Source organism: Arabidopsis lyrata, assembly GCF_000004255.2.
Source record: "Arabidopsis lyrata subsp. lyrata unplaced genomic scaffold ARALYscaffold_6, whole genome shotgun sequence".
Classification (NCBI taxonomy): Eukaryota; Viridiplantae; Streptophyta; class Magnoliopsida; order Brassicales; family Brassicaceae; genus Arabidopsis; species Arabidopsis lyrata.
The window spans coordinates 14302778-14329397 of record NW_003302550.1 but is presented as its reverse complement, the minus strand read 5'-3'; the positions used below and the strand labels follow the sequence as shown (position 1 = coordinate 14329397).

General features: G+C 35.5%; 1 protein-coding gene and 3 long non-coding RNA genes across 10 annotated transcripts; all 4 read left to right on the top strand.

Moving 5' to 3' along the window:
- The first annotated feature begins 156 nt into the window (after nucleotides 1-156).
- On the top strand, nucleotides 157-2021 carry LOC110227526 (vesicle transport v-SNARE 12-like). Of its 2 annotated transcripts, none has more exons than XR_002331215.1 (6): nucleotides 157-540; nucleotides 626-807; nucleotides 912-1186; nucleotides 1319-1461; nucleotides 1589-1641; nucleotides 1964-2021. XR_002331215.1 is itself a non-coding variant. In XM_021021935.1 (6 exons), exons 2-5 carry the CDS (start codon nucleotides 787-789, stop codon nucleotides 1593-1595), a joined length of 342 nt encoding a protein of 113 aa, XP_020877594.1. In that variant the 5' UTR covers nucleotides 157-540; nucleotides 626-786; the 3' UTR covers nucleotides 1596-1641; nucleotides 1964-2021. The 2 variants fall into 2 exon arrangements, 1 of the variants encoding a protein (XP_020877594.1); XM_021021935.1 differs by having other exon boundaries at nucleotides 912-1082.
- A 136-nt stretch (nucleotides 2022-2157) lies between these two features.
- Nucleotides 2158-12588, top strand: LOC9310523. The gene is made up of 18 exons (XR_002331229.1): nucleotides 2158-2237; nucleotides 2357-2432; nucleotides 2512-3998; nucleotides 4082-4153; nucleotides 6475-6573; nucleotides 6706-8070; nucleotides 8206-8299; nucleotides 8382-8519; nucleotides 8600-8658; nucleotides 8744-8843; nucleotides 8921-9035; nucleotides 9166-9374; nucleotides 9458-9544; nucleotides 9638-9689; nucleotides 9795-11605; nucleotides 11705-11870; nucleotides 11952-11981; nucleotides 12068-12588. It is a non-coding gene; the product is annotated as an uncharacterized LOC9310523 (long non-coding RNA).
- Nucleotides 12589-12598: 10 nt separating this feature from the next.
- Nucleotides 12599-14847, top strand: LOC9310522. Of its 3 annotated transcripts, none has more exons than XR_002331236.1 (5): nucleotides 12599-12651; nucleotides 12967-13511; nucleotides 13671-13720; nucleotides 13804-14108; nucleotides 14405-14847. It is a non-coding gene; the product is annotated as an uncharacterized LOC9310522 (long non-coding RNA). The 3 variants fall into 3 exon arrangements; XR_002331237.1 differs by having other exon boundaries at nucleotides 13804-14546; nucleotides 14645-14847; XR_002331235.1 differs by having other exon boundaries at nucleotides 13804-14847.
- A 269-nt stretch (nucleotides 14848-15116) lies between these two features.
- Nucleotides 15117-20177, top strand: LOC9310521. Of its 4 annotated transcripts, none has more exons than XR_002331233.1 (10): nucleotides 15117-15199; nucleotides 15279-15421; nucleotides 15542-16458; nucleotides 16674-16805; nucleotides 16900-17003; nucleotides 17104-17160; nucleotides 17254-17352; nucleotides 19487-19548; nucleotides 19634-19744; nucleotides 19820-20174. It is a non-coding gene; the product is annotated as an uncharacterized LOC9310521 (long non-coding RNA). The 4 variants fall into 4 exon arrangements; XR_002331232.1 differs by having other exon boundaries at nucleotides 15279-16173; nucleotides 16312-16458; XR_002331231.1 differs by having other exon boundaries at nucleotides 15279-16458; nucleotides 17254-17611; nucleotides 19820-20177.
- The last annotated feature ends 6443 nt before the right edge of the window (nucleotides 20178-26620 follow it).

Here is a 26620-nt window from a genome sequence, read left to right as displayed (position 1 = left end):
TTTAGAAAAATTATCCATTGTTTTCTTATCAGTTATCAAGATGTGTGCATATTTTAACATGACTTTTGACCTCTTGCTTTAGGTCGCTTAGGAGGATGGTTTTGTATTAGTTGTTTATTTATTTTCTAATATTTGGTTCTTGATAGTTGATTTCATTAGTTACTTTTATTTACTTGTGTAAATGATTTCTTACGTAGATGATTTGACTCCATTATACTTTTTTTCTTACTTCTGAATTGGGATTGATTCGTCTCCTTTTTATTTGTGAGTTACTCCTTGTTGCAAGCTCTGTTTGAAACAAATCAACTATTGGATCAAGACTGAAGATGAGAACCTAACTATGTAGCTGCAGAGGTTTATGAAGTTGGTTTATCATTTGTTTCTCAGTCTATGTTTACAACTGTCTTTCTTGATGTTATAGTGCATAGACATGCTCCAAGTTGTTACATTTTGTGGTGCCATAGAACCAGAGCTTTTGCAGGGGAGAAGAAGTGGAAGATTACTGAGATCAAGTCATGATTAGAAGAAGCTGATGTCTTGGTATTTACAATCAACTTGCTTAATCTTTATACCGTTCTGTTCTAGTTTTAAAACTCAATATATGCTTCTGTGTTTTGTTTTGTAGATCTGGAAAATGGATCTTGAGGCTAGAAGTTTGCAGTCAAGTGCTAAAGCTGTATGTCTTTCTAAACTAAAAGACCGTAAATTGATGGAATTCAAACGAGCGTAAATTGATCTGAACCAATTGAAAAAGGAATTCAAACGAGTCTCGTCCCTGGCGAATTGATGGAATCCAGAGTGGCGGAGGTAAGCTTATGTGTCCTGAGGGACCCTTCTTTATTTTTCATCTTCGCATAATTTTTTAGATGGCAGAGGCGTTTTTGCGATTGACATTATTGTTCTCGTTCCAGGTATCTGCTGATCAAAGAGGAAGATTGGCAATGTCAGTGAAGAGGCTTGACCAATCAAAAGACAGAGTCAGGGAGATTAGAAGACTAATGCTGGAGACAGAAGAGGTTGGCATCTCAGTTTTCCAAGATCTGAATCAGCAATGCCAAACCCTTCTTCATGTGCACACCAAGGTACCGCAATTACTCGAATTGCTTTTGGTATCTATCAGTGCCAGTGATTTACTATCATTATGGGAGAAGAGTCGAAGAAAATTTCCACAAATCACATTTTTCAGGTTCTGCAGCTGAATCTTTGAATAAATGTACCCTATAGCTAAAGTTCTTGATAACATCTTCAAAGGATCTTACTTAACCATATGAAAACAGTAAGTCTTTGAGCATAATAATCTCCTCTTCTTTGGTTATAGGTTGTGAAAATTGATGGGTGTGTGATTGGTGACGGAAAAGTTGGGCGGGTAACAAGAACACTGCAAAACGCTTACAAGAAAAGACAGAGGATTCTGGTGTGCCAATACCTACTTACCAAGAACCTTGAAGTACAAAACGAGAGGTAATCAAAGTTGCTAAAATATGCATCTATCTAAGAGTAGTATATCAAACTTTTTGGTTATCAGATGCAAGAGTAGATAAAAGATTTTATATTTCACATGATTCAGGATTTATTCCGTTTATTTTAGGATTTGAACACGAGGGAACTTAACCAAAAGAAGCATTCAACGTTCACATTCAGGTAATGCATCGAATTTAATTTAATTCTCATAATTTCATGACTAGCTTTGGTTTCTATGAAATGCATGCATTGCCGCATCCTACAGTCCAATTTCCCTACAATGTATCATTTTTGCTTTCATCATCTCTTATATGAACAGTCTAAGCTCTTCCATTTTTCAGCACAAAAGAATTTAGTGTTCACTTTCCTAATGTTTAGTATCATTGAACCCATGTTAAACATTATTACTTATCTTAATTTTGATCTGCCCACTCCTTGTTAGTTACTCATTGGATCTGGACATGTGCTCTCACGCCCTCGTTCTTTATCTCTCTTGTGCTAGTTTATTTTTGATGTGAGACATACAGAAAGCCTGAGAGGATTTGGATTCCAGGATCATATGACACCTGAGAGGTTGGCATCTCAGTTTTCCAAGATCTGAATCAGCAATGCCAAACCCTTCTTCATGTGCACACCAAGGTACCGCAATTACTCGAATATCTAACAATTACAAAATCAGTGAATTGGAGTTTTGGTTTGTGTCTTGTTTTGGGTTTCATATCACTCACTTCACTTGGTCTCTTGGATCAGGATCGAAGAAATATCGGTATTGTAAGGTAAGAAGTCTCAGATTGCTTGATTTTTAAGCTTCAAAGTTAATATTATCAAACATTCTTTGTTGTCTCTTTTTTTTTTAAAAAAAGATAGTGTGTTGTTCTGTCTGAGCTCTGAACAGGCTTTTCGGTTTGCCAAGTGAACTGATGAGTAAAGGAAAGCATTTCATATTGATAAGAAATCCTCTTAAAATACTGGTCAGATTTTCTCATCAAACACTGGTTCTCAACTTTAGCCAACGTTTCAACTAATGCTCTTCTCTGTTTGTCGAATTAGGCTTGGGGGAATTAGTGTCGATATACAGTGATCTCTGTCGGATGGGAACACCAGCAGCAGTCATCAATGCGGATGAGCTTCAGGTTTTGTTTCTGTAATACGTAAATTCTTTTTCTATTACATGTTATGCCATCCATATATACATGCAGGCTACACTAGACGGTCTTTGTGATGATTTGAAACTTGTGACCCTTTTTTCATTCGCCAAGTAAGTCGAGCTTTTCTATAGAGTTTTCCTCCATTTGGTTATTCAATCTTTGGATTAATAGCTGTTGAAACTTATTACTACTGGATATTTATTTGGTTGCAACATGAGCTGAAATTCTTTTGAAAACAGGAAGGAGTACTTTGACACGAGTCACTTGGTTAACACATTCAAATAAGTTCCTTGAACCTTTTTTACTCAATTAGTTTGTGTTCCTTTCACCTTTATCACGTCTCTGATGTTCATTATTGTTTCTTTTAACAGGTTTTATTTTTTCATCGCTCTAAAAATGGTTCAGTTGAGGACTTAAACATTCTGGAGATGGATGCGGTAGACAAGCTAAATACTGACCAGTGTTCTCCATAATCAGGTAACTAATATATGATATTATGTTAAGATTTTACAGGACACGATAAGCAGTTTCCCTTTTGTGGTAATGCTTTTTCTGCAAGTTCTTGTGGGTTTTAACACAGAATAATTTTTCGTTCCTACTTGGTTGACTCGAGCGACAACTTCCTTATCTCTTTCTTCTGATGGTCTTCCGGTCTCGTCTGTTTTTTGCTGATAACTGTTTAGACTTTAGAGTAACTTTTACTTGATTTAGATTTTAGATAGTTTCTCAGTGTGAAAAATACTGTCAAGAAGGTACTATATTATATTTTTTCTTCTTCTTATTACATTGCATCTTATCACAATTTTCTTACATAGTAGATGGTTGACTTCATTATTTCAACCAAATATAATTTCTCCTCATGTCCTGTTGCGTCTTTTTCATATTTTTTTCATCAGTCACTTCACTTTGATTCTCTTTTTTCAGTTGATGGCTGAAGAGATTGGATTGGTGGTTCGTTTATTGTTTCAGCAAAGCTGAGATAGAAACAAAGTAAAGATCATAGAGTACCCTGTGCCAAGCCAAATTTGTTCCAACGTTTCTCTCTCCCTTTACTTTGTTTTTTTTACACTAACATAAATTACAGTTATCTACGTACAAATATTTTGACACCATTTTTGTTTCACAGAAGGTTGGTGTTACTACATCAAAACGGGCGTGTCAGCAACATGTGATTTCTTTGTCCTATTTATCTTGATAACTCAGATGTTGAATCTAAACCGTTATTCTTTTGTTGTAGAAAGAAAGAAGCTAGTGCGTAATAGTGTTAATGATCTTGCTTCAAAATAAGTATTTTTATGCGCAAGCACCTTGCCGGATTTTGCTCTGCATATTCACCATCTCTCTAGTGAAACTGGAGATGTATCAATGGGGGATAAAGTGACCTGCTAGGTAAAAAATTTACCTTATATAGTGGTTTCTCTCTTTTGGATTTTACTTGTATAACTTTTTTTTATCTTGTCTAATGTGTGAAGGTTAACTATGAGAGACGTAAACTCATCGCTAACAATCAGACATGCACACATATGTTGAATATTTCCCTGAAGGTATGTATATTTTCTGTTTGCTTTAATTTATACTTCGAAACCTTAAAATTATGTCTTTCTCATGAATATAAAATGGGCTTAGGTATCATATTTAGCAGAACGGATCAAATTGATTTTTCCTGAAAATTTACAATTTGATTTTTCCCATGGCAAGCTGGTTGATCCTGAATATTAGAGAAATATCGATTAGGACGATCTGGATGTTTTTTTCAAGAATGAAGGGTCTAAAAGAAGGGCTTGCTGAATCCAAACGCTAAGAGAATCATAAGGGGAAGTAGACTTTGACATGAGTCACGTGGTTCAAATAAGTTCCTTGAACCCTTTTTATTGAATTAGTTTGTGTTCCTTTCATCTTTATCACGGTCTCTGATGTTCATTATTGTTTTTTTTTTAACAAGTGTTCTTTATACCTGATTGATCGATACTTCTTTATGCTGTGTCTTGGAGTTGGCCGAATCAATATTCTTTATACCTGATTGATCTCTCTTGTATGTTCTTGTGTTCCGTTCCTTTGTGTTCCGTTCATGCTTATTTCGCTTTGCCATTATCTAATTGGTGATCTCTGGTTAAATCTTTGTAGGATCTGGTTAAATCTTTGCCATTTGATTTCACTCGGCTATTTATTTTATTCGTCGTTCTTTTCTAAAAGTTATGTGCTCTTTCTTAATTTTCATTCTCTTATTTCAGTTGATAGCTGAAGAGATAGGATTGGTGGTTAAAGTTGACTGTTTCAGAAAAGCCGAAAGAGAAGCAAAGTAAAGATCAAAGAGTGCACAGAGAAATGAGGTCCCATATTTCGCTCTCCCTGTACTTTTTATTTTTACGGTTGATTGATGCTACACTGACATGAGACGATGTTCTAAGTTTGAAATTACAGTATCTATTTACAAATTTGCTGATATCAAATTTTTCTGGCAGCAAGTTGGTACATTAAAACTGCAGTTCCACAACAGCCAACAGATGATCCTTTTGAATGTATGTTGTTACAGGTTTGTCTTTTCTTTTTTTGATTGGATAACTTAGATGTTGCATCTAAATTCATATTCTTTTGTTGAAGAAAGAAAGAAGCTATTGCGTATAGTGTTAAGGATCTTGCTTCCAACAAATCTTTTGCTCTGCATATTAGCCATCTCTCTAGTGAAATTAGAAAGTTTTTTTTTGTTTGGTTGTGCTTTTGGTCTTAGCACTGAAAAAACACGTGAATAGATTTTTTGCATGTTCTTGGTAAATGTAAGTCAGGATGTATATATATGAATTTGTTTTCGAAGAGGTTTAAAAGGTCATCTTATTTCATGCCTTTATCAATATTTGGTCGGTATCAATATTGTGATTTGATAGCATGTAGGGTGTGCTAGTAATTGTTTCGATATCAGTTACATTTGCTATAACAATCTTGCAGTAATTCTTTCACTGGTTTTTAAGCTATTATCTTTGGATGTGTTTCTTTGTTTGATATCTAAGCTGCTTGAATTAGTTAATTTATGTGTTTTATCTCTTGGTTATAGGTTGTCGATGATCCTAGATACGTATAGATTTTGATGTTCCAAGATTTGGATTTTCACGTTCCTTCTGTTCTTCAGAGAGTTAATGTTATGTTGGAAGTTCTTTGTGATTAGTTGGGCAAAGTGATTGTATATATCAGTTGTTTCGGCTCTTGATTATGTGGGTTCACTTCTTTGTGTTAGGTTCTCTTTATTATAGAGTGTTCATGTTTTCAAGCTTGCTTTAGGTCGCTTAGGAGGATGGTTTAGTATTAGTCTGAAACTTATTCATTCGCCAGGTAAGTGTAGCATTTCTGTAGAGTTTTCCTCCCTTTGGATATTCAATACTTGGTTTTTAATAGCTGTTGAAACTTATTACTACTGAATATTTATTTGGTTCAACATGAGCTGAAATTCATTTGACAACAAGAAGGAGTATTTTGTTCACGCATTCAAATAAGTTCCTTGAACCCTTTTTATTGAATTAGTTTGTGTTCCTTTCACCTTTATCACGGTCTCTGATGTTCATTATTGTTTTTTTTTTTAACAGGTGTTCTTTATACCTGATTGATCGATACTTCTTTATGTTGTGTCTTGGAGTTGGCCGAATCAATATTCTTTATACCTGATTGATCTCTCTTGTATGTTCTTGTGTTTCGTTCATTTGTGTTCCGTTCATGCTTATTTCGCTTGGCCATTATATAATTGGTGATCTCTGGTTAAATCTTTGTAGGATCTGGTTAAATCTTTGCCATTTGATTTGACTCGGCTATTTATTTTATTCATCGTTCTTTTCTAAAAGTTATGTGCTCTTTCTTAATTTTCATTCTCTTATTTCAGTTGATAGATGAAGAGATAGGATTGGTGGTTAAAGTTGACTGTTTCAGAAAAGCCGAAAGAGAAGCAAAGTAAGGATCAAAGAGTGCACAAAGAAATGAGGTCCCATATTTAGCTCTCCCTGTACTTTTTATTTTTACGGTTGATTGATGCTACACTGACATGAGACGATGTTCTAAGGTTGAAATTACAGTATCTATTTACAAATTTGCTTATATCAAATTTTTCTGGCAGCAAGGTGGTGTTAGTACATTAACATTGCACAAAACTGCGGTTCAGCAACAGCCAACAGATGATCCTTTTGAATGTATGTGGTTACCTGTTTTTCGTTTTTTGATTGGATAAGTTAGATGTTGCATCTAATTTCTTGTTCTTTTGTAGTTGAAAGAAAGAAGCTAGTGCATATAGTGTTAAGGATCTTGCTTCACAGAGATCTTTTGCTCTGCATATTGGCCATCTCTCTAGTGAACTGGAAAGTTTTATTTGTTTGGTTGTGCTATTGGTCTTAGTACTGTACAAAAGAGACGTGCATAGGTTTTTCTGCATGTTCTTGGTAAATGCAAGTCAGGGTCTATATGTATGAATTAGTTTTCGAAGAGGTTTAAAAAGGTCATCTTATTTCATGCCTTTATCAATATATGGTCGGAATCAATCTTGTGATTTGATAGCATGTAGGGTGTGCTAGTAATAGTTTTGGTGTCATGTTACAGTTTCTAACAATCTTGCAGTAATTCTTTTACTAGTTTTTATGTGTTACATCTCTTGGTTATAGGTTGTCGATGATTCTGGATACATATAGATTTTGATGTTCCAAGATAAGAATTTTCAGGTTCCTTTTCTTGAGAGAGATAATGTTAAGTTGAAAGTTTTTTGTGATTAGTTGGCCAAAGTGATTGTATAGATCAGTTTTTTTTCGGCTCTTGATTATGTGGGTTCACTTCTTTGTGTTAGGTTCTCTTTATTATAGAGCGTTCATGTTTTCGCTCTTGCTTTAGGTCGCTTAGGAGGATGGGTTTGTGTTAGTTGGTTCCTTAACTCTCTTTGGTTGTTTATGTCCTCGTAAAGGTGCTCCTAGATTTTAATTCTGTGTTACTTAATTACTAGCATAACTTCAATTTTTTTTTTCAGGAGTTGGAATCATTGTGGTTTTCTGAATATATTCTCCTCTAAGACTAAGTGGACTAGTTGAGTTCTTCGGTTGGCTAAATGCAGATATGCATGCAGTTTACTGAAATAGGCTATGAAGCAGATATCCATTTCACTTACAATGTAGAGGAATCATCAAAAGACTCTGAAGTTGTATGTATTATGTCGATCGATGCTATAATGAAAAACCAACTTTTACTGTTTCGGTAGAATGTGCTGCCAAAACTTGTGAATTTTCAGGCTGAAAAGGGGAGCATTTTGATGCATATCACATTGTAAAATTGCAGTTTTACATTTTTTTACTGATGCGTGCGAGACTTTTTTGTGTGCAGGATATCTAACAATTACAAAATCAGAGAATTGGAGTTTTGGCTTGTGTCTTGTTGTGGGTTTCAGATCACTCACTTCACTTGGTCCCTTGGATCAGGATCAAAATAATACCGGTATTGTAAGGTAAAAAGTCTATGTTTGTTTGGTTTGAAGCAAAGTTCATAATAAGGCAAAGTTCATAATATCAAACTTTCTTTTTTGTCTCTTTTCTTTTTTTATAACAATGATATTGTTTTGTTCTGTTTTCCCTCTGAATAGCAATATCTCAAAATAGCGGCTTTTCGGTTTGCCAAGTGAACTGATGAGTAAAGGAAAGCATTTCATATTGATACGAAATCCTCTTCACATACTGGTTAGGCTTTCTCATCAAACACCGGTTCTAAGCTTTAGCCAATGTTTCATCTAATGTTCTTCTCTGTTTATCCTTTTTGCAGCCTTCCTTTGCGAAGGTACACCTTCCATCGTTTCTCGAATTAGGCCTAGGGGAACTAGTTTTGATATGTAGTAATCTCTGTGAGATGGGAACACCACCAGCACTCATCGATGCGGATCAGCTTCAGCTAGATCCCGAGGTTTTGTTTCCGTAATATGTAAAAGTTTCACAAAGATGTATTTTTCTCCTACATGTTATGCCATCCATATATACATGCAGACTAAACTACGCAGTCTTTGTGATGATTTGGAGATTCCATTTCAAGCCTCTATGCTTTAGTAAGGTTTTCTCCTATGATAATCTTAAGGTTTGATAGATATCAAAACATTAATTTTCACTATGGTTTGCTGTTTTTGCTTTAAGATGGGAAGTTGGTACTATACCAGATGGAATATGGGCACCATGGTGGTACAAGAGTGTGCACGAATCAACAGGTTTCTCATCTCCAAAGAAGTATCCTCGAGTAAGGCCCTTGTTTGTTGTGGTTCAATGATTCTAAATTCAATCTAAGATATGTTTGGTATTAATTTTTTCCTTCAGAGATTCCCATTGTCACATTATGATTTGCTGGAGCAAAGTCTAGTTCAACATTTCAGGAGCCACGTGAAGCAAATTCTCAGGGATTCTCACGTGTTCTCCTTTTCCTTCAATAGAGGTGATTGAAATTGGGACATCAATTATGAGGGTCAAAGAATCTCTAATAGGGTTTATTTGGTTTTGATAAACTTGCATATTCTAACTTTTTCTTCTTCTTTTCAATGTATCTACTCGGTTGTACAAGACAGTGACTCGGTATGTGAAGGACTTCGGATTTACAAGGGAAAGATATTCAAGCTTGAGGAACATCTAGATCGGTCTAAACAGTCAAATCTAGAAACGAAAAAGCATATAACAGAGTTTTCTAAGCAATGTTGTTTTATATGTTGAAATATTGGTTAAGGCTGTTTGATTCAGCAAAATCTCTGGCTTTCAAAATGTTCCAGCGTATAAAGAGGTACGCATCTGGTGACCAATCGCTAAGTTTTGTTCTGTTAATACTACGCTACCGCAACAGCTTTCTTGTGCCAAAAATTACAGGTTAAAGAAGCAATCTTCAGATCTCTCATAACCAATGGTATGTTTGACAATACTCATATCAGGTTGTCTCTGACTCGAGGTGAAAAGGTATTTCAAGTTGCTTTGAAACCTAGTTTAGAAACTTATGTTTTCATTTCGACCATTTAGTCTAAAGAAAACTGTGAAACTTGTTTGTTTAAGGTAACTTCTGGAATGAACCCTGCATGTAATCGATATGGATGTACTCTTACGAGTAACCTTTCAGCTTTATCTTAACAACCAATTAATTTTGGCAATCTGATTACTTTGGATTTTGATTTACATGAAAATTTTGAGTTCTTTCTTTCAAATAATGCAGTGCTTGCCCAATGGAAGCCTCTGGTCTATGACAATGACAGTGGAATTGTGCTGGTGACTGCAACCACGCGCCGAAACTCGCCATTATGCTTGACGGAGGATGGACTCAAGGAGGAGGAATTGGGAACGCTTGTGGTGGAGCGAATCCTTAAGAATTTCAAACCTAACATGTTCGTATAAGTTACTTACATGTAAATAATTTCTGCGTTTTCGTATTGCAGGTTGTTGTTACATGTGAAATAACCTCGAAGTTTTTCATTGATGATGATTTTGCTGATGGATAGAATTATTACTGCCAAGGGAGTGATACTTGATAAGGTTCTCTATATTTACTTAATGTACACTCTGGATTTGGCTCATCTTTGTTTCTCGAGTAACCTTAACAAGGGTCTTCTTAGTTCTTAGTTCAGTTTTGTAGGGTTACATGAGGCCGTTTTGTCACTTTGCTTGAGCAAATTTCTTTGTAAAATTTGTGACTTCATGATTTTTTTTCTGTTCTTCCCTTGATGTCACTACTTGTGTAGATAGTGTGGTAAGGATATTTTTTGCTGATTTCTATTAACTAACTGATATGGTTTCAGGTTTGAGTTTGGACATGTTACTATTTTTGAGCCTTTAAGCGTGTGGAATATCTTCGGGAAAAGATCAACAACAAAACAATCTCTTTATAGACACTAATTTGTGTCAAAGAACACTTATCATGCAATTAGTTATCTGATCAAATCTGGTTATGTTTATTATTTGTTTACTTGGGCTAAGAAGGATTGAACCATTGTACATGGATTACAGACAGACAATTGTGCAGGGTCTCCAGTCTCATTTAGGTAGACAATTCAAAAGCAGCGTGGAACTGTTTGCTATGGTGATGTACCTTCACTCATCTTATGTGTTATCAGCATACTATGGTTTGACTTTCCTTTCTCTTCGTGTGCTTCTATTTTTTTTTTATATTGGATTTTTTATTTTGACATCGCTAAGGTAAAACTAGTTGATTTCTTTCTAGGTGAGGAATACCTGGTAACTTATTCTAGCCAAGAGCTACGCAACCCGCGGGATGAAAGTATGAGTGCATCTTTGTTTTTATTCTTAATTTCCAATTTTTATTTGTATTTCATGTAGAGATATAGGTCTTTGATGTCTGTACTGGGAGGATGATTTTTTAGTTACTGGTGTTGCTGGTGGCTCATAAAGGAAGTATCCTCTATTTTGCTATTATATCCATTTGTTGATATCTTGGAAACTTTTTCTATATATGGACTGGTGTAAAAGATGGGAAATACTTTGTCAAGCTCAGCAAAGACACTATGTATGTCTCTGGTATTGAGACTTTCCTCTTAATAGACAAGAAATCAATGAAGGTAGTAGATAATGTTGTCGAAAGCATGGGCACTGAAGGAAATACATGAGAAATGGACAGCTTCCACCAAGTTGATGGGTGAAGGTTCGTTGTAAACTTGCTCCTATTTGGTCATTAGCCTTTGTTTTTGGGAAGTCTACATATATTGTTTTCTTTTGGCTTCACTTGAAACTACATAGAAGATTTTAGGGATATTCCATATTCGCAATTTTTTTTCAAAATGGAGAATGTCTTGTATCATTTAGTTTTCAGTGTAAAGTTGGCTGTTATGTCCCAGATGCAGGTTTAGTGGCGGAAATCAAAGATATCAGCCAGACAAAGCATAAGGAGGACCCGCTTCATTCCATTTCACTAAGCCCTCTTTCACCTCAGATGTGGAGTTCAGTTATTGTTCTGTTTTTTCATATCTTGAAATATACCAGAAATGCATGTTAAAACATTGCTGATGGGTGAAGGTTTGTTTGTAAAATAGCTTCATTAACTCTTGGTCATTAGCCTTTGTGTTCTGGGAATCTACATACTCTTAAGCTTGCATATTATTTTTGCATTTGCAGAGCATCAATATTCTTACTGCAATGATTCATGAGGAGTAGGCGTTGCTGAGTTGGAAGTACACACTTGGATTAATCCTGTCAGTTGTCAAAACCTCATCATGGAGTTTCCTCAGCTTGATAGAAAAGCTAATTCCCATCACTCAAATTTCAAATCTATCAAAAGATAGTAGGGCATCTTTTAAATATTTCTTGCAATAGTCAAACTATGTTTTTTCTTGCAATAGTCTGACTATGTCTTTGTCATCAGGCTTCTACCTGATTGCAATCATCACACTAGGTAGCTACTTTAATCAATTTATGGTTTGATTTGAACTGATTTTCAGATTTCAATTCAAGGTGAGATTCTGCGTTTTCTTATTGCAGGTTGTTTACATGTGAAATAACCTTGAAATTTTGTATGGATGATGATTTTGCAATGGGATAGAATTCGTCAAGGGAGCGATATTTGATAAGGTTCTCTATGAATTTGGCTCATCTTTGTTTTTGGAGTAACATTAACATGTGTCTTAGGTACATTGTGTCTTCTTAGTACTTAATTCAGTTTTGTCAGTGCACTTGAACAAATCTCTTGATTTCAGTACTTGTTTAGATAGTGTGGTGAGGACTTTTTCCTCAATATATTATTCCCATAAAAGTTCTACTTCGATCTGATTTATATTAACTAACTGATATGGTTTCATACTTGAGTTGGACATGTTACTAGGTTTTTCTGGAAGCGTGTGGAATATCTTCTGGAAAAGATCAACAGCAACAACACAGTCTGTAGAGAGACCAATTTGCGTCAAAGACACACTTTTCAGGCAAGTATTCTTTTACCTGGGCTAATAACCTTATATTTGACTACTCCATAGATTTTCTGAAGAAGAATTCTCATATCGTTGTAATGGTGTGATAGTAACAAGCTTGAAGCAGAATCAAGAAAAATTGGCTAGCTGACGCTCAAGAAAGTATGGTTTGAAGTCTATGCTTGCTAAGAATAATCACAAATCACTAGATCATCGTAATTTTTATTTCAAGCTGCAGGACAATAAATTCATTTTTTTAAGATTTCCAACCTAGTTTAGGTTTGTTTTAAAACACCATTTATTTCTTTTGGCTTCACTTGAAACTACATTGATGATTTTAGGATATTCCATATTAGCAATTTCTTTATCTAAATGGAGAGACTGTAATATGATTGTTTGGGGAAACAAAGAGAATGTCTTGTATTATTTAAGTGATTGTTTGCATCAAGTAAGTTGGTTGTTATGTCCCAAATGCAGGTTTAGTGGCAGAAATCGACGATATGAGTAAGACAAAGGATCAGGAAGACCTGTTTCATGCCATTTCACTTGGAACTAACCCCTCTTTCACACCAGATGTGGAGTTCAGTTACTATGCATGGTACACCAGATATGCATAGTAACCCCTCACAGTGTTGGTCTTTCTTTGTCTTTCATATCTTGAAATATACAATGAGGTATGCGAATAAGTTTATCCATAATATAATACAGCATTTACTAACACTGTGAATAAACCCTCAAGTTAAGGCTTTTAGCCTCAGATATATTTTCTTATTCTCCTCACTTTGAAGAATATCTTACGTTGTTTTTGTAACTCATCACGTCTCAATTTCTTTTCTCAAGGAGTTGGAAGAATTATGGGAGAGGAGGACTCTAAGAAATTGATTTCTTTTCACCAATCATATTTTTTTTTTTTTAGGTGCTTACAATTTACCCTTCTTCGACAGGATCAGTTTAGCAGTGGGAACCAAGGTAAAGGGCTTCTGCTTAAGCTGCCTTGACTTCTGCATTTAATTCTTCTTCCGGTAACTAGCTCATTTTTTGCTATTTCTAATAGATTCATTCTGACACATATATGAAGATATGGATATATATCTCATTGTCATTGAGGTTCATGTCATATATTTCTCAAACTTATCAAAAACTTTGACTGGAAACTGGTTTCACTCTTATTGGCTTTACAGGTTTTCTATTTTAGGATTTGGTTCCTTATTTGCATCGCTGGATTTCTTACGTGAGCAAAATCTATATCTAGTAAAAAAACATTTTTTTGTGTTGGTTAACAAAAAAAAGTAACCAATTCTGTTTTGTTGTCAGGGTCCTTACTACTGTGGAGTTGGAGCTGACAAGATTTGGGGGCGTGACATTGTAGATGCTCATTACAAAGCTTGTTTACATGCTTTAATTAACATTAGTGGTACTAATGGTGAAGTTATGCCTGGACAGGTGTCCAGGCCCGTTTTCAATGGAGCTTTGATAATAGATTCTGTTATTTGTATGTTTTACCAGTTGCCAATCCTCTGATGTTATTGTAAACATTTGTGGAGTGAGAGTTCCAAGTTGGCCCAAGCGTAGGAATCAATGCAGGTGATCATGTTGGGTGTGCTAGTTACCTTCTTGAGGTAATCAAAAGTCTTTTTTGTAGAGAGGTGTGAGTAAGTTACATGTTCGTGTGAAGTAGAGGTATGTTTCAGGCTTGGTTTTCTTTAAGATTGATGATTTTGTCTTCTTCCAATCTTTAAATGTTAAATTTATTCTTCAGTGCATTGATCTAGTAGTGATCTAGTGTATCTTGATGATCAATGCCTTTAATTTCTGAGAAGTCTTTTCCGTTTTGGGTCCGAATGTCACCTGAACATTGAGATGAATCTTTATGATGTTTTGATTATAAATTCTTTCTTATTGTTTCAATATGTAGGTGATTAGAAAATGATCGAAAGCAAGACAACGCATGTCCCAGTTCAGGACTCTAAGTTAACTCGTCTTCTGCAATCTTCATTGACTGGGCATGGGCATGGGCATGGATCAGTACGTCTCTTCTGTATTTGGTGAATTAGCTGGTAGAGTTCTTGAGGCTACAGAGGGTGGTAGAACTCTTTCGACTTATATACATTAGAGTTTGCATCGAGTAAAGTTTGCTGTTATGTCCCAAATGCAGGTTAAGTGGCGGAAATCAAAGATATCGGTGACAGAAAGCATAAGGAAGACCCACTTCATGCCATTTCAATTGGAACTAAGCCGTCAACTTAAGGATTTTAGCCTCAGATATAGTTTCCTATTCTCTTCACTTTCAAGAATATTAATAACATGTGTTATAAGTGATCATGTCTTATGTTTTAAGCGAGTGTGATTATATGTTCATCTGACTGCAAGTTATCTTACTTTTGTTCTTGTATCAGGTGATAAATGACTTACTGGATACAAAATTTACGTATCAGAGAGGAATTCTAGGTTTCTTCCACCTTGTTATCTTTCTCTCCCACATGAATACAAATGTATATCAAACAAGAGGATTCACTTGTTTGTCTGATTTCATTATTTTCCTCTGACAATGATGAGGATGATGACGACTTCTTCATGTTGCATCCATCCTGTTTTTTTTTTTTTTTTATACTATCTTCTATATTATTCTAGGGCACCTAAGTTGAGGGTATTAAGCACGAAGTTGTTTTATCTCCAGGCCATGCACTAATTTTCATTGCAGCTAGGAACGGTAATTAGAAGATTTACTTCTGAAACATGTTTTCAAATATATCTGTTTGACTTTTCTTACTACTTTTTTTTTGTGGTAGAACATCATCATGTTCGTTAAAATAATATCAACTTGTTGAGGAGAAGAAGTCACACAATATTTGACGTGCTCTGGATCTCTCAAACTTATCAAAACCTTTGACGTGCCATCAAATAATATATTGAGGGTTAAGGCACATATATGGTTAGAAACTGGCTGTGCTTACTGCTTTTGCTAGTTGCTTTAATTTTTACTATGACACAGCTACTAGTGTCCCATGTTCTTGATCTGTTCACTTAGACGTTTTTTTCTTCAACTACAGAGCCTAGACAGATCAAATGGAAATCAAGGGAGTCCAAGATAAAGAGCTGAAGCTTTAGCCGCCTTATCATTACCATTTTTCAGTTTCATTTCTACAAAATCATAAGGGGAAGTGAACTTTTCCCACCTTTTTCACTCTTTTTGGCTTTACAGGTCTCTAATCCTTGATTTGGTTTCTTACATGCATCGCTGGATTTTTACATGCGCAAAATATCTAGTAAAAGATATTTATTACTGTTACATGTTTTTGTGAAGTAGAGGTATGTTTTCAGGCTTGGTTGTTTTTAAGATTGATGATTTTGTTTGCCCCCTAATCTTTAGATTTTTCTTGTTTTTTTTTCCGATCCATTTGAATTATGATTACTTTTTCTTATAATAGTTAGGGTACTCCAACAAAATAAGGTTGAGTTTCTTTTATTTCAAAGATTGGACGTAGTATTTAAAGCCTATTTTTGGTGTTGAAGCAATGCATGAGTTACATGGTTAAAGTTCTTCCTCACCGTCTTGCCTCTCAGATATGGATGACAGTAGCCAAAGCAATGTGCAGTAAATGAAAATATGATGCAAGCTCTGTTGCTTCTGTGATAGAAGTATCACTCTAATCCTAAGTAACTCTTAACATTGATTGCTTTGAGGTAATATATGGCTTTGGGATAAATCATGTCATGTCTTGGGTTCTACGTTTTGCTAAGAGTATGTCTCAAACTAATTAAAATATTCATGGCTACAAGTTGGACATGTCTCACATCTTTTCCGTAAACATGTTCAATCAGTTTGACAGATGGATGAATGTGACGGAGTGGATGCCTCCTCAAACAAAGCCCTATGTGTATGTGTCTGAGGTATGTGTAATTTTCATGACATTAGCAACATCAGTGTTTCTAATTGAGATGTACGGATGTACCTTGAAAACTTATCAGGTAATAACTTCTAATTTGTATGTGTAATCATTTATTTATTTTGGCTATATTCGATGGTTAATTCTGTGAATTCATGTGTTTGCCAGTTGCGTCAGGGTAAGTATCTATTAAGGCATTGATTTAATCGCATAACCTCTTGTTGTATGTACATTTTTGTATTCAATTCAGCCTTTTGAGGTGCTTATTCTCGTTACTTAATTATGTTTACATTTCAGAAGAATTTGAAAAAGTGGCTTATTGATGAAAATATCGGGATTAGTTAGTTAGTCATTCGTTTTGGCCCTGATATTGAAGTTTTATGGAATGATGCTAGACAGAAGAAGCCAGGATCTGCTAATAAGCGTCTTGTAAGTCACTTACATCTTTTTGTGTATATCCCATATTTTTTACTTGACTGTTTGGAGAGATTTGATATGCAATATTGGGAAGAAAATTGTGCAGGGTCTTCTTTAGGTACAAATCTTGTGTCATTTCAAAAGCAGACCGGAACTGTTTGCGGTGGTGATGATACCTTCACATATCTCATGCGTTATCAGCATACTATGGTTCGACTTTTCTTTCTCTTCGTAGTGCTTCTGTTTTTATTTTGATTGAATTTATTTGTGTTGACTCCGCTGAAGGTAAAACTAGTTGATTTCTTGCTAGGTGAGAAATACATGGTCACTTACCATAGCCAAGGACTAAACAACCAGCGAGATGCTAGTATGACTGCATCTTTGTTTCTCTTCTAAATTTCCAACTTTTATTTGTATTTGATTTTTATGCAAAGGATTCTGATTTTTCTCCAACTTTCAGAAAGTAGAGATAAGTGTCTTTGATGTGAGAACTGGGAGGATGGTTTCAAGGGTAGTGCGGATGATTTTTTCGTTGGTAGTTTGTTGCTGATGGGTGAAGGTTCGTTTGTAAACTAGCTCCATTGACTCTTGCTTCTATTTGGTCATCACCCTTTGTTTTTGGGGAGTCTAAATACTCTTAAGTTTGCATAATATCTTTGTAGAAAATCAGTATTCTGCATTTCTGCTCATGTCTATCAGGCTGATTGGATTGTGAAACCATAGCTGGCTGTTTAGAACGTATTTCAGATTTCTAACCGGAGCATAGAATGACTTGCTCTAAACCTCTATTGCAGCAACACTGATTAAGCAAAACTTTGGTCACCTTACTACAATGCTTCATGAGGAGTCCGCATTGCTAAGAACTGTTGGAATCTTTGGGCTTATTTTAATATTTTTGGTCTATGATTCTTGCAATAGTCTGACTATGTCTTTGTCATCAGGCTTCTACTTGATTGCAATCATCACACTAAGTAGCTATGCTAGATATACTTCTTGAAGAAGAAGAAAGAGACAACAAATGAAAAGAAGAAGAACGAGAATGTTGACCCTAACAAACCCAAAAAGCATTGCTTCTTCATTCTTTCTACCCTGGGACTTAAACTTGAAAATACAAAACAGTCAGATCCAATCTCAAAATGTTTTCTAACTAACTGTTCTGTATATAATTTTGTAGTACAAACGCAAGAATCGGGTTTTCAAGAAGAGCTTCCCGAGATCAACAGTTTAACTGTTATCGCCCAAATTTCATTAAAATGGGAAGTAGAGAAATAAGATTCTATTCCTTGTTACTTGTGAAAAATGATTAGTTGGTTTTGGGAAAAATCTTATTGTAGGAACTGGATGAAGAAGAGAGGCAAATAGATAATTCCAGAGCTGTGACTTAATGTACACGAAGTAAATCGAAGCCTTAAAACTTGTGGAAGAATTAAAGCTGACTACATATTTCAAACAACTATTTTGATATGAATACATTCTCGTTTGGTAGTAGTAATACGTAACAAACTAACAGCAATGACATTTTGTGGAAAGCTAAAGGATCCTTTGAAGCGCAAACAACTCATCCATGCATGCAAAGGTTAGTTTCTCTTCTTTACCGTTACTTAGATTAAACTAACAAATCACAAACAGAATGTTTATATGTTAACAAGAAGGTTGAAATAAAACATATATCTTCAAATTTAGTGGGACTACATGTTATGTAGTAATCATAAATTGTGAAGTTCTAGACCAGGAAAGAGAAAGTGAAATGTGCGACTATGTTTCAGTGGGTTTAAGAATAAGAACTTGTACAGTGTTTTGTTTATTTGCATTTGCTTTTTTTTTTTTTTCCTTTTGTTGTAGGTACGATCAAGATGGTGAACCATCACAGCTAGAGCTCTCGTGATGTTTTTGTTAGTCCGGTGGACCCAATGGAAGAGCTTCCTACTGTAACAGAAAACACGGTTCTCCGAGTTCTTTCGGTGGATAAAATTGCGAGTTTTGGTTCAACAATGCTAACTTTTTAATCTTTTATTGAAACAGCTGAATTTGCAAGGAAATGGATAACGTTTTGCAAGAAATTCAACATTGAACATCGAGCCCTTGAGTTCTATTTTTCCAAAAAATTACATAGAGTACTTGTAGGACATGATCCAGCCTACATTTCCCAAGGAGAGACGGGCAATAAATCCATCCCCACTACTGCAATGAAGGTCACTTGAACTACTATAATTGCATAAATTAAATAGCTTTGCTTGTGTTATCTATCGAACATATTTAAGAAATTAAAGAATGAATGTTATATTTTCTTTTGTCTGACGAGAGTATGATTTTAATGGGAAGAATCAATATCCTTGTCGCTGAAGCACAATGGCTCGACAAAGCATGATGTGTTAATCTCTTGCCTGATACCAACCCAGAAGGGTATCCTGGGATGATTCAGGTACATTAATACACATTCCAAAATCACTAACGAGATTGCCCAAAGTAAATCATAGATGAGACCTTACATCAATTTCATTTATCTAATCCCCTTTAGGTTTTGTTTATGTTTTCATTTTTCTGATGTGCTTAGAAACAGTTTTTTTGTTTGTTTTATAAGACGAGTTGCTGCGTACTATTACATAATGTTGATATGACTGCATCTCTAGTAGTTATATTTTTTTTAAACTGACTTTATTTTCTCCTGATCAAGCTTTTCTTGCACTTGGCAGATTTGTGTTTCTTGCTGTTCTTACCAATGGGGCATATATCTTGAACGCCGGAAATAAATGAGGTCGTTTTGTCTCTTCACTTGAACAAATGTCTTTTTTATATAATTTGGCTCGACATTATAGTGACATTATGTGCATACCTTGCAGAATTGGTAGCTGGTCTGGAGAAGGTAAAGTAACTAGTGCAAATGAGTTTCTCTACACATTCTGAATTAGATTTGTTCTTCTCAACGGTATTCTTTTTACCCAACAAACAAGGTAGTTTTCAGAAACTTTTTGTTTTAGATTATGCTACTTGCTCTCTCCTATAATATTTATGCTTTTCTTTGTCAGTCTGGGGACGTTCTTAGGTGTACTTGCCTTCACTAGCAGCAATATACGAGAGGTGATTTCTTTGGGTTTAGTGGAAGAGCAATGTTCAAAGTGTGATAAAATTATCAAAAGCAAAGATGAAAAGCATTCATAATCAATGCTTCAAGAATGAAAGGTTGTTGCAGGGTGAGTTGAACGGGAGGAGGATGCCAGCAACTTGGTTCGAGATAAGCTTGAGTGACACTATTAGACGTATAAATGAATTGATTCTACGGTTTATGTAAAACCGGTTAATTGTAATCGGTTCAATGTCTATACCGAAACTTTCCCTCTATATAAGAGGTTTCTATTGTAAACATTTCATTAAGATGAATAAGATGATTCTGTTTTCAACTCTCTGTAACAAACTTTTCTGGAATCTTCGATTCGTCTAACATGGTATCAGAGCGGTGAAGCTAACTTCACCATAGTCGATCTTCACCATCGTCGATCTTCGTTTGCGATCTTCGTTTTCTTCTTTCTTTGCTCTTGATTGATCGGATCTTTCTCTCCGATTGATCTTTTCTTTCAAATTTGAACTCAAAATGGTTACTGTTCGTCGTACTTCAAAGCGTTTAGCTCACGGAGCTAGTACTTCTACTCCAGCTCGATCGGGGACTGTTCGACCTATTCCGGCGACGTCCACACCTATTCCGGTGAATATCGCACCTATTCCGGTGACTACAGCACCTATTCCGGTGATTTTTGGAGCTAATCCTGCTTCTTCAACAAATTCGATGCAAAATCAGGTTGTTCCGCCTTTGAATACTCAAGATAACTTTGTTTTTGATGGAATCCAGTACTCGCCTTACTTTTTGAATAGTGGTGATAATCCTGGTGCTTCGATAATTTCTGAGATTCTTGATGGTACTAATTACAACACCTGGAATATGGCTATCACTAATGCTTTAGATGCGAAGAATAAGCTTGCGTTTGTTGATGGTTCTCTTCCTAGACCGTCGGAGACACATCCACATTATCGCATCTGGTCACGTTGTAATGCGATGGTTAAGTCTTGGATTCTTAATTCTGTGACAAAGGAAATCTATGGAAGTATTCTGAGATTCAAAGATGCTTCTGAGATATGGAATGACTTGATGGTGCGTTTTCATATCACAAACTTACCAAGATCATATCAGATAACACAGCAAATCTGGTCTCTTCATCAAGGCTCAATGAATCTTTCTACTTATTATACCAAATTAAAGACATTGTGGGATGATCTTGATGGAGCGGATTGTGCTCAAACTTGTCAGAATTGTGCTTGCTGCAGGACTATTTCTACACATTCAGAGCATACTAAGATAATCAAGTTTTTGGCTGGTCTAAATGAGTCTTATTCAAGTGCTCGCAGCCAGATTATCATGAAGAAGAATGTTCCTACTCTTGCAGAAGTTTACAATTTACTTGATCAAGATTATAGTCAGAGGAGTATTAATCCTGTTCAGACTGCTTCAGCCTTCCATGTAGCTGCTCCTGAGATATCATCAGCTCCAAATAATGTGGTCTCTATCAATGCAGCTTACAATGGTCAGAAATCCACTCGTCCAATATGCTCTCACTGTGGTTATAATGGCCATACAAAAGATACTTGTTATAAAATTCATGGATATCCGATTGGCTTTAAACACAAAGGGAAGCAGCCTGCAACTACTACTACAGCTAAACCTGTTGTTGCTCAGTTGGCTCTCAAAGAGTCCAGTGTTAATGAGAACGTCAGTGTTGGTCAACCATTCACTATTCAGCCACCTGCTCTTTCACAAGATCAGATACAGGGTGTTATTGCATACTTCAATTCTCAGCTAGCAGCACCACTTGATCATACTATGATGCCATCTACTTCTGGTGGATTAATTACTGCATTACCTGGTATGGCATTCTCATCCTCCACTTTACACTTTTTAGGGATTTTGAGAGCCACAGGTAATACACTATCATCTAAGTCAATGATCATTGATAGTGGTGCTAGACATCACGTTTCACATGATAAATCTCTCTTTGTGAGTATGTCAGACACTTATAATGATAACTCTGTGACTTTACCAACTGGTCCAGATGTTAAGATTGCAGGAATTGGTCAAGTTCGACTAAATGAATGTTTGGTATTGAACAATGTTCTATATATACCAGATTTTCGATTGAATTTGCTCAGTGTTAGTCAGTTGACGAAAGATATGAATTGCCGTGTGATATTTGATGAAGTATCTTGTATGATACAGGATCCTATCAAGGGCTTGACGATTGGGAGTGGTGAGCAAATCTCAAACCTATATGTCTTGGATAGAGAGTCTATTACAGTTCAAAGTGATGGAAGCATGCCTTATTCTGTCAATGTAGTTGTAGATACTACTTTGTGGCACAATAGACTAGGTCATCCTTCTGTTGCCAAGATAGAATCTATTACCAATGTACTTGGAATCAAACAGAGTAATAATAATAAAGGCCTTCATTGTTCTATTTGTCCTCTTGCAAAGCAGAAGCATCTTCCATACATTTCTCACAATAATATGTCAGAAAATGCTTTTGATTTGCTACATATAGACATATGGGGACTATTCTCTGTTCCAACTACAGAAGGTTATAGGTTTTTTCCTCACCATTGTTGATGACAACAGTAGAGTCACATGGATTTACTTACTGAGAAACAAGTCAGAGGTATTGAAAGTTTTCCCCGACTTTTTAAAGATGATAGAAAATCAATATAAGGCTGTTGTGAAAGGTGTGAGATCTGATAATGCCCCGGAGCTTCAGGTTACTGAATTAAACAGGTCTAAAGGCATTCAATCATATCATTCCTGTCCAGAAACTCCGGAGCAGAACTCGGTTGTTGAGAGAAAACACCAGCACATCTTGAATGTGGCACGATCATTGATGTTTCAGGCTCATTTACCTTTAGAATATTGGGGAGACTGTGTATTAACTGCAGTTTTTCTAATAAATCGCCTACCAACACCTTTGCTGAAGAACAAATCACCATTTCAGGTATTGACAAATAAGAAACCAGAGTATAAAGGATTGAGAGTGTTTGGTTGTCTTTGTTACAGTTCAACCTCTTCAAAGAATATACACAAATTTCAGCCTAGAGCAAAGGCATGTCTATTTCTTGGATACCCTGCTGGTTATAAGGGTTATAAATTGTTGGACTTGGACACACAAACGATACACATCTCAAGAAATGTTGTGTTTCACGAAGACATCTTTCCTTTTGCTACTGGTATGTCTACTTCACCTGATTTCTTTTCTATTCTTGACTCTGCATTAGTTAATGGCCCGACTATAGATAGTACCAATTCAAAAGAAGTAGGAGATTCTTCTAGAATTGTGGAGAATACTATTGATGTCAGTGCTACTAATGCAAATGATAGTCAAGTTTTAGATAAAGGAAAAAGGATTTCAAAGTCTCCTGCTTATCTACATGATTACTACTGTAACATGGTTGAGACTGATATTCCTTATCCCTTAGCTTCATACATGTCTTATGAGAGACTGACAGATGAGTACAAGGCTTATATATGTGCAGTCACACAGTTTGCAGAGCCTTCTAGTTTTCATCAAGCCAAGAAATTTGCTGAATGGATTCAGGCCATGAATGAAGAATTAATAGCCTTGGAAAGTACTCATACCTGGTCTATAGTCTCACTGCCTCCTAATAAACGACCCATTGGATGCAAATGGGTTTACAAAACCAAGTTGAATGCCGATGGAAGCTTAGAACGTTATAAAGCGAGACTTGTTGCCAAGGGATATACACAACAAGAAGGTGTGGATTTTGTTGATACCTTCTCTCCTGTTGCTAAAATGACTACTGTCAAAACATTATTAGCTGTTGCTGCTGCTAAGAAGTGGAGTCTACATCAACTAGATATTTCTAATGCTTTCCTAAATGGAGATCTCGATGAAGAAATATACATGACTCTACCTCCAGGTTATTCAGCTAAGCCAGGAGAAACTTTACCTCCAAATGCAGTCTGTAAGTTGCACAAATCCTTATATGGTTTAAAGCAGGCTTCAAGGCAATGGTTTCTCAAGTTCAGTTCTGTTCTCAAGAAGCTTGGTTTTCAAAAATCACATACTGATCATACTCTCTTTGTTAGAAATATCCATGGAAAGTATGTTGCGGTATTGGTGTATGTGGATGATATTATTATCACTGCTAATGATGATGATACAGTTGATGCTCTGAAGTTGGATTTGCAAAAGGCTTTTAAACTCCGAGATCTTGGTACTTTACAATATTTTCTTGGTTTGGAAATTGCAAGGTCTGCAAAAGGGATTTCAGTTTGCCAAAGGAAGTATGTGCTAGAATTGTTGGAAGAGACAAAGTTATTGGCTTGTAAGCCGTCTTCCATTCCAATGGATCCAAATGTTAAACTGGTGCTTGGCAGTGACGAACCTGTCATTGATGATCCGCAGCTCTACAGGCGCTTAGTTGGCAGAATGATGTATCTTACAATCACAAGACCTGACATCACCTATGCTGTGAACAGGTTGTGTCAATTTACCTCAGCCCCTAAGCAGTCTCATTTAAAAGCGGCTTATAAAGTGCTGCATTACCTTAAGGGTAACATTGGTTTGGGTTTGTTCTATTCTTCTGAATCCGATATGGTTCTAAAAGCATTTACTGATGCGGACTGGGGTTCTTGCAAGGACTCAAGAAGGTCAACCACTGGTTACTGTATGTTTCTAGGAAACTCTCTCATTTCCTGGAAATCTAAGAAACAACCAACGGTTTCAATGTCCTCTGCAGAATCTGAGTACAGGGCAATGTGTTTTTCTGTGAAAGAAGTGATTTGGTTGGTCAATTTGCTCCAAGAGTTGCAGGTACCACAGTCTAAGTCAGTAGCCTTATTCTGTGATTCAACTGCTGCTATTCACATCGCCAACAATGCTATTTTTCATGAGAGAACAAAGCATTTGGAACTAGATTGTCACAAGGTAAGAGAATGTGTTACCAGTGGCTTGGTGAAAACGCTACATGTTACTACTGATCAACAAATTGCAGACATCTTCACCAAACCTCTGTATCCAGCTCAGTTTCTTACTCTCATTGGCAAGATGGCTTTGACTTCAATATACATGCCATCTTGAGGGAGGGTATTAGCCGTATAAATGAATTGATTCTACGGTTTATGTAAAACCGGTTAATTGTAATCGGTTCAATGTCTATACCAAAACTTTCCCTCTATATAAGAGGTTTCTATTGTAAACATTTCATTAAGATGAATAAGATGATTCTGTTTTCAACTCTCTGTAACAAACTTTTATGGAATCTTCGATTCGTCTAACAGACACTCAAATGGCGGATGCTGCTTCACATGGTGTCAGTAAGAAATGTTATTGCTAAATGAATCACCGACCCGACCATCTGAGACTTCTGTGTTTGAGCTCTAGAAAAAGTTGTAGGGCTTCGATAAGCTAGAACAGAACAGAGAAGGTTGATGCTCAAAAAGACAAGGAAATCATTTATCGTTGGGTTAGTTTTGCTTTACTCGGTTCAACCAGAATCTTCTTTCGTAAATTACCTAATTCCTTGTCATATAACTATCACTAGGGATTGACCTGTGGTACACCACGGGTTAATTATTTAAATTCATAAGTTATTTTAATAATTTGATTAATTTGTTGCGTATATTTTTTTTTTTTGGTTCACCATGGGTGTTTTTAAATTTTATGTTGTATTTGTTTTGTTTTGTGTTTATAATTGTTAATTTTAGGATTTCACCCGTGGTACACCGTCTCATATTAATACCGAGCTAACCATGTCCCACCATATAGCCCGGTCCCATGAAACTAAACATCATTTTGTTATTGTTCGTTTTAATAATATTATTATTTAAAAGACATATAGTTCGAGTCAATTTAAAAATTTGCTTTCTAATAGTTCTCATAATATATATATTTTAATTTTTATAGAGTTCATCTATATTATTAATATTATAAAGTTTTTATAGATTAGTAACATCGTTGATAAATATTACTCATCACAAAATTGATAACATCGTTGATAAATACTTATAATTTTAATATTCACCAACCCGCAAATCTTTGATTTTATTTTAAAACAGATTATTGATATTATTAATTTATTTTAGTTGCTACTAATTTCACGTTTACAAATAAGTATTAAAGGAAAAAACAATTAAGATCGTGTAAATCTCTAAACATATTAGAGATTTGTCAAAAACAAAATATTGGATTGAATGTATATTGCATATTCTGTAAACAAAATATTAAGCGTACATTTAAAATTGAATATTTTGAATTGATAAGTTTCAACCAAAATTAAAATTAGAAATACCTTCAAAGAAAATAGTAAAAGACAATATGGAATGTCTATTAGCATATTACATCTCACATATACAATAAATTTTGACCTTTACGATCATGATGGCTCTCCTTCAACTCATTGAATTTTTGAGTTCCATGCTTCCTCTCCCTTTGGATTTTTGAATTTTTGAGTTTCAATGTCCTTCAAAGTTAATGATCTCATCACAACATTCTTCTTCGATTAAAAAAAGAAAACATTCTTCTTCGACTTTTTACTGGCTTCAAACTCATTGCTTTTGTTTTGATCATAGTTTTTCAATCAAAAGATAAAATAAACCTTCAGACAAATGCCAAAAAGACAATAAATCACAAAACCAAATCGTCCAAAAAATACAGAGCAAGACCATAATCAAGCAACTCAATAAAATGCATGGGAGAATAAAGCTTAAGAAACACACATAAAAAAATGGTCTCAATCATAGTGGGATGGAGAAAAAGTATTTAATCATCAACGTC

What these genes read in the sequence shown, in the direction of transcription:
- LOC110227526 (XM_021021935.1), top strand. Translation starts at nt 787, where the DNA reads ATGGAATCCAGAGTGGCGGAG. An exon ending in TGGAATCCAGAGTGGCGGAG is followed by an intron (nt 808 to 911) that starts GTAAGCTTATGT and finishes TTCTCGTTCCAG; the next exon opens with GTATCTGCTGATCAAAGAGG. An exon ending in TTCTTCATGTGCACACCAAG is followed by an intron (nt 1,083 to 1,318) that starts GTACCGCAATTA and finishes CTTTGGTTATAG; the next exon opens with GTTGTGAAAATTGATGGGTG.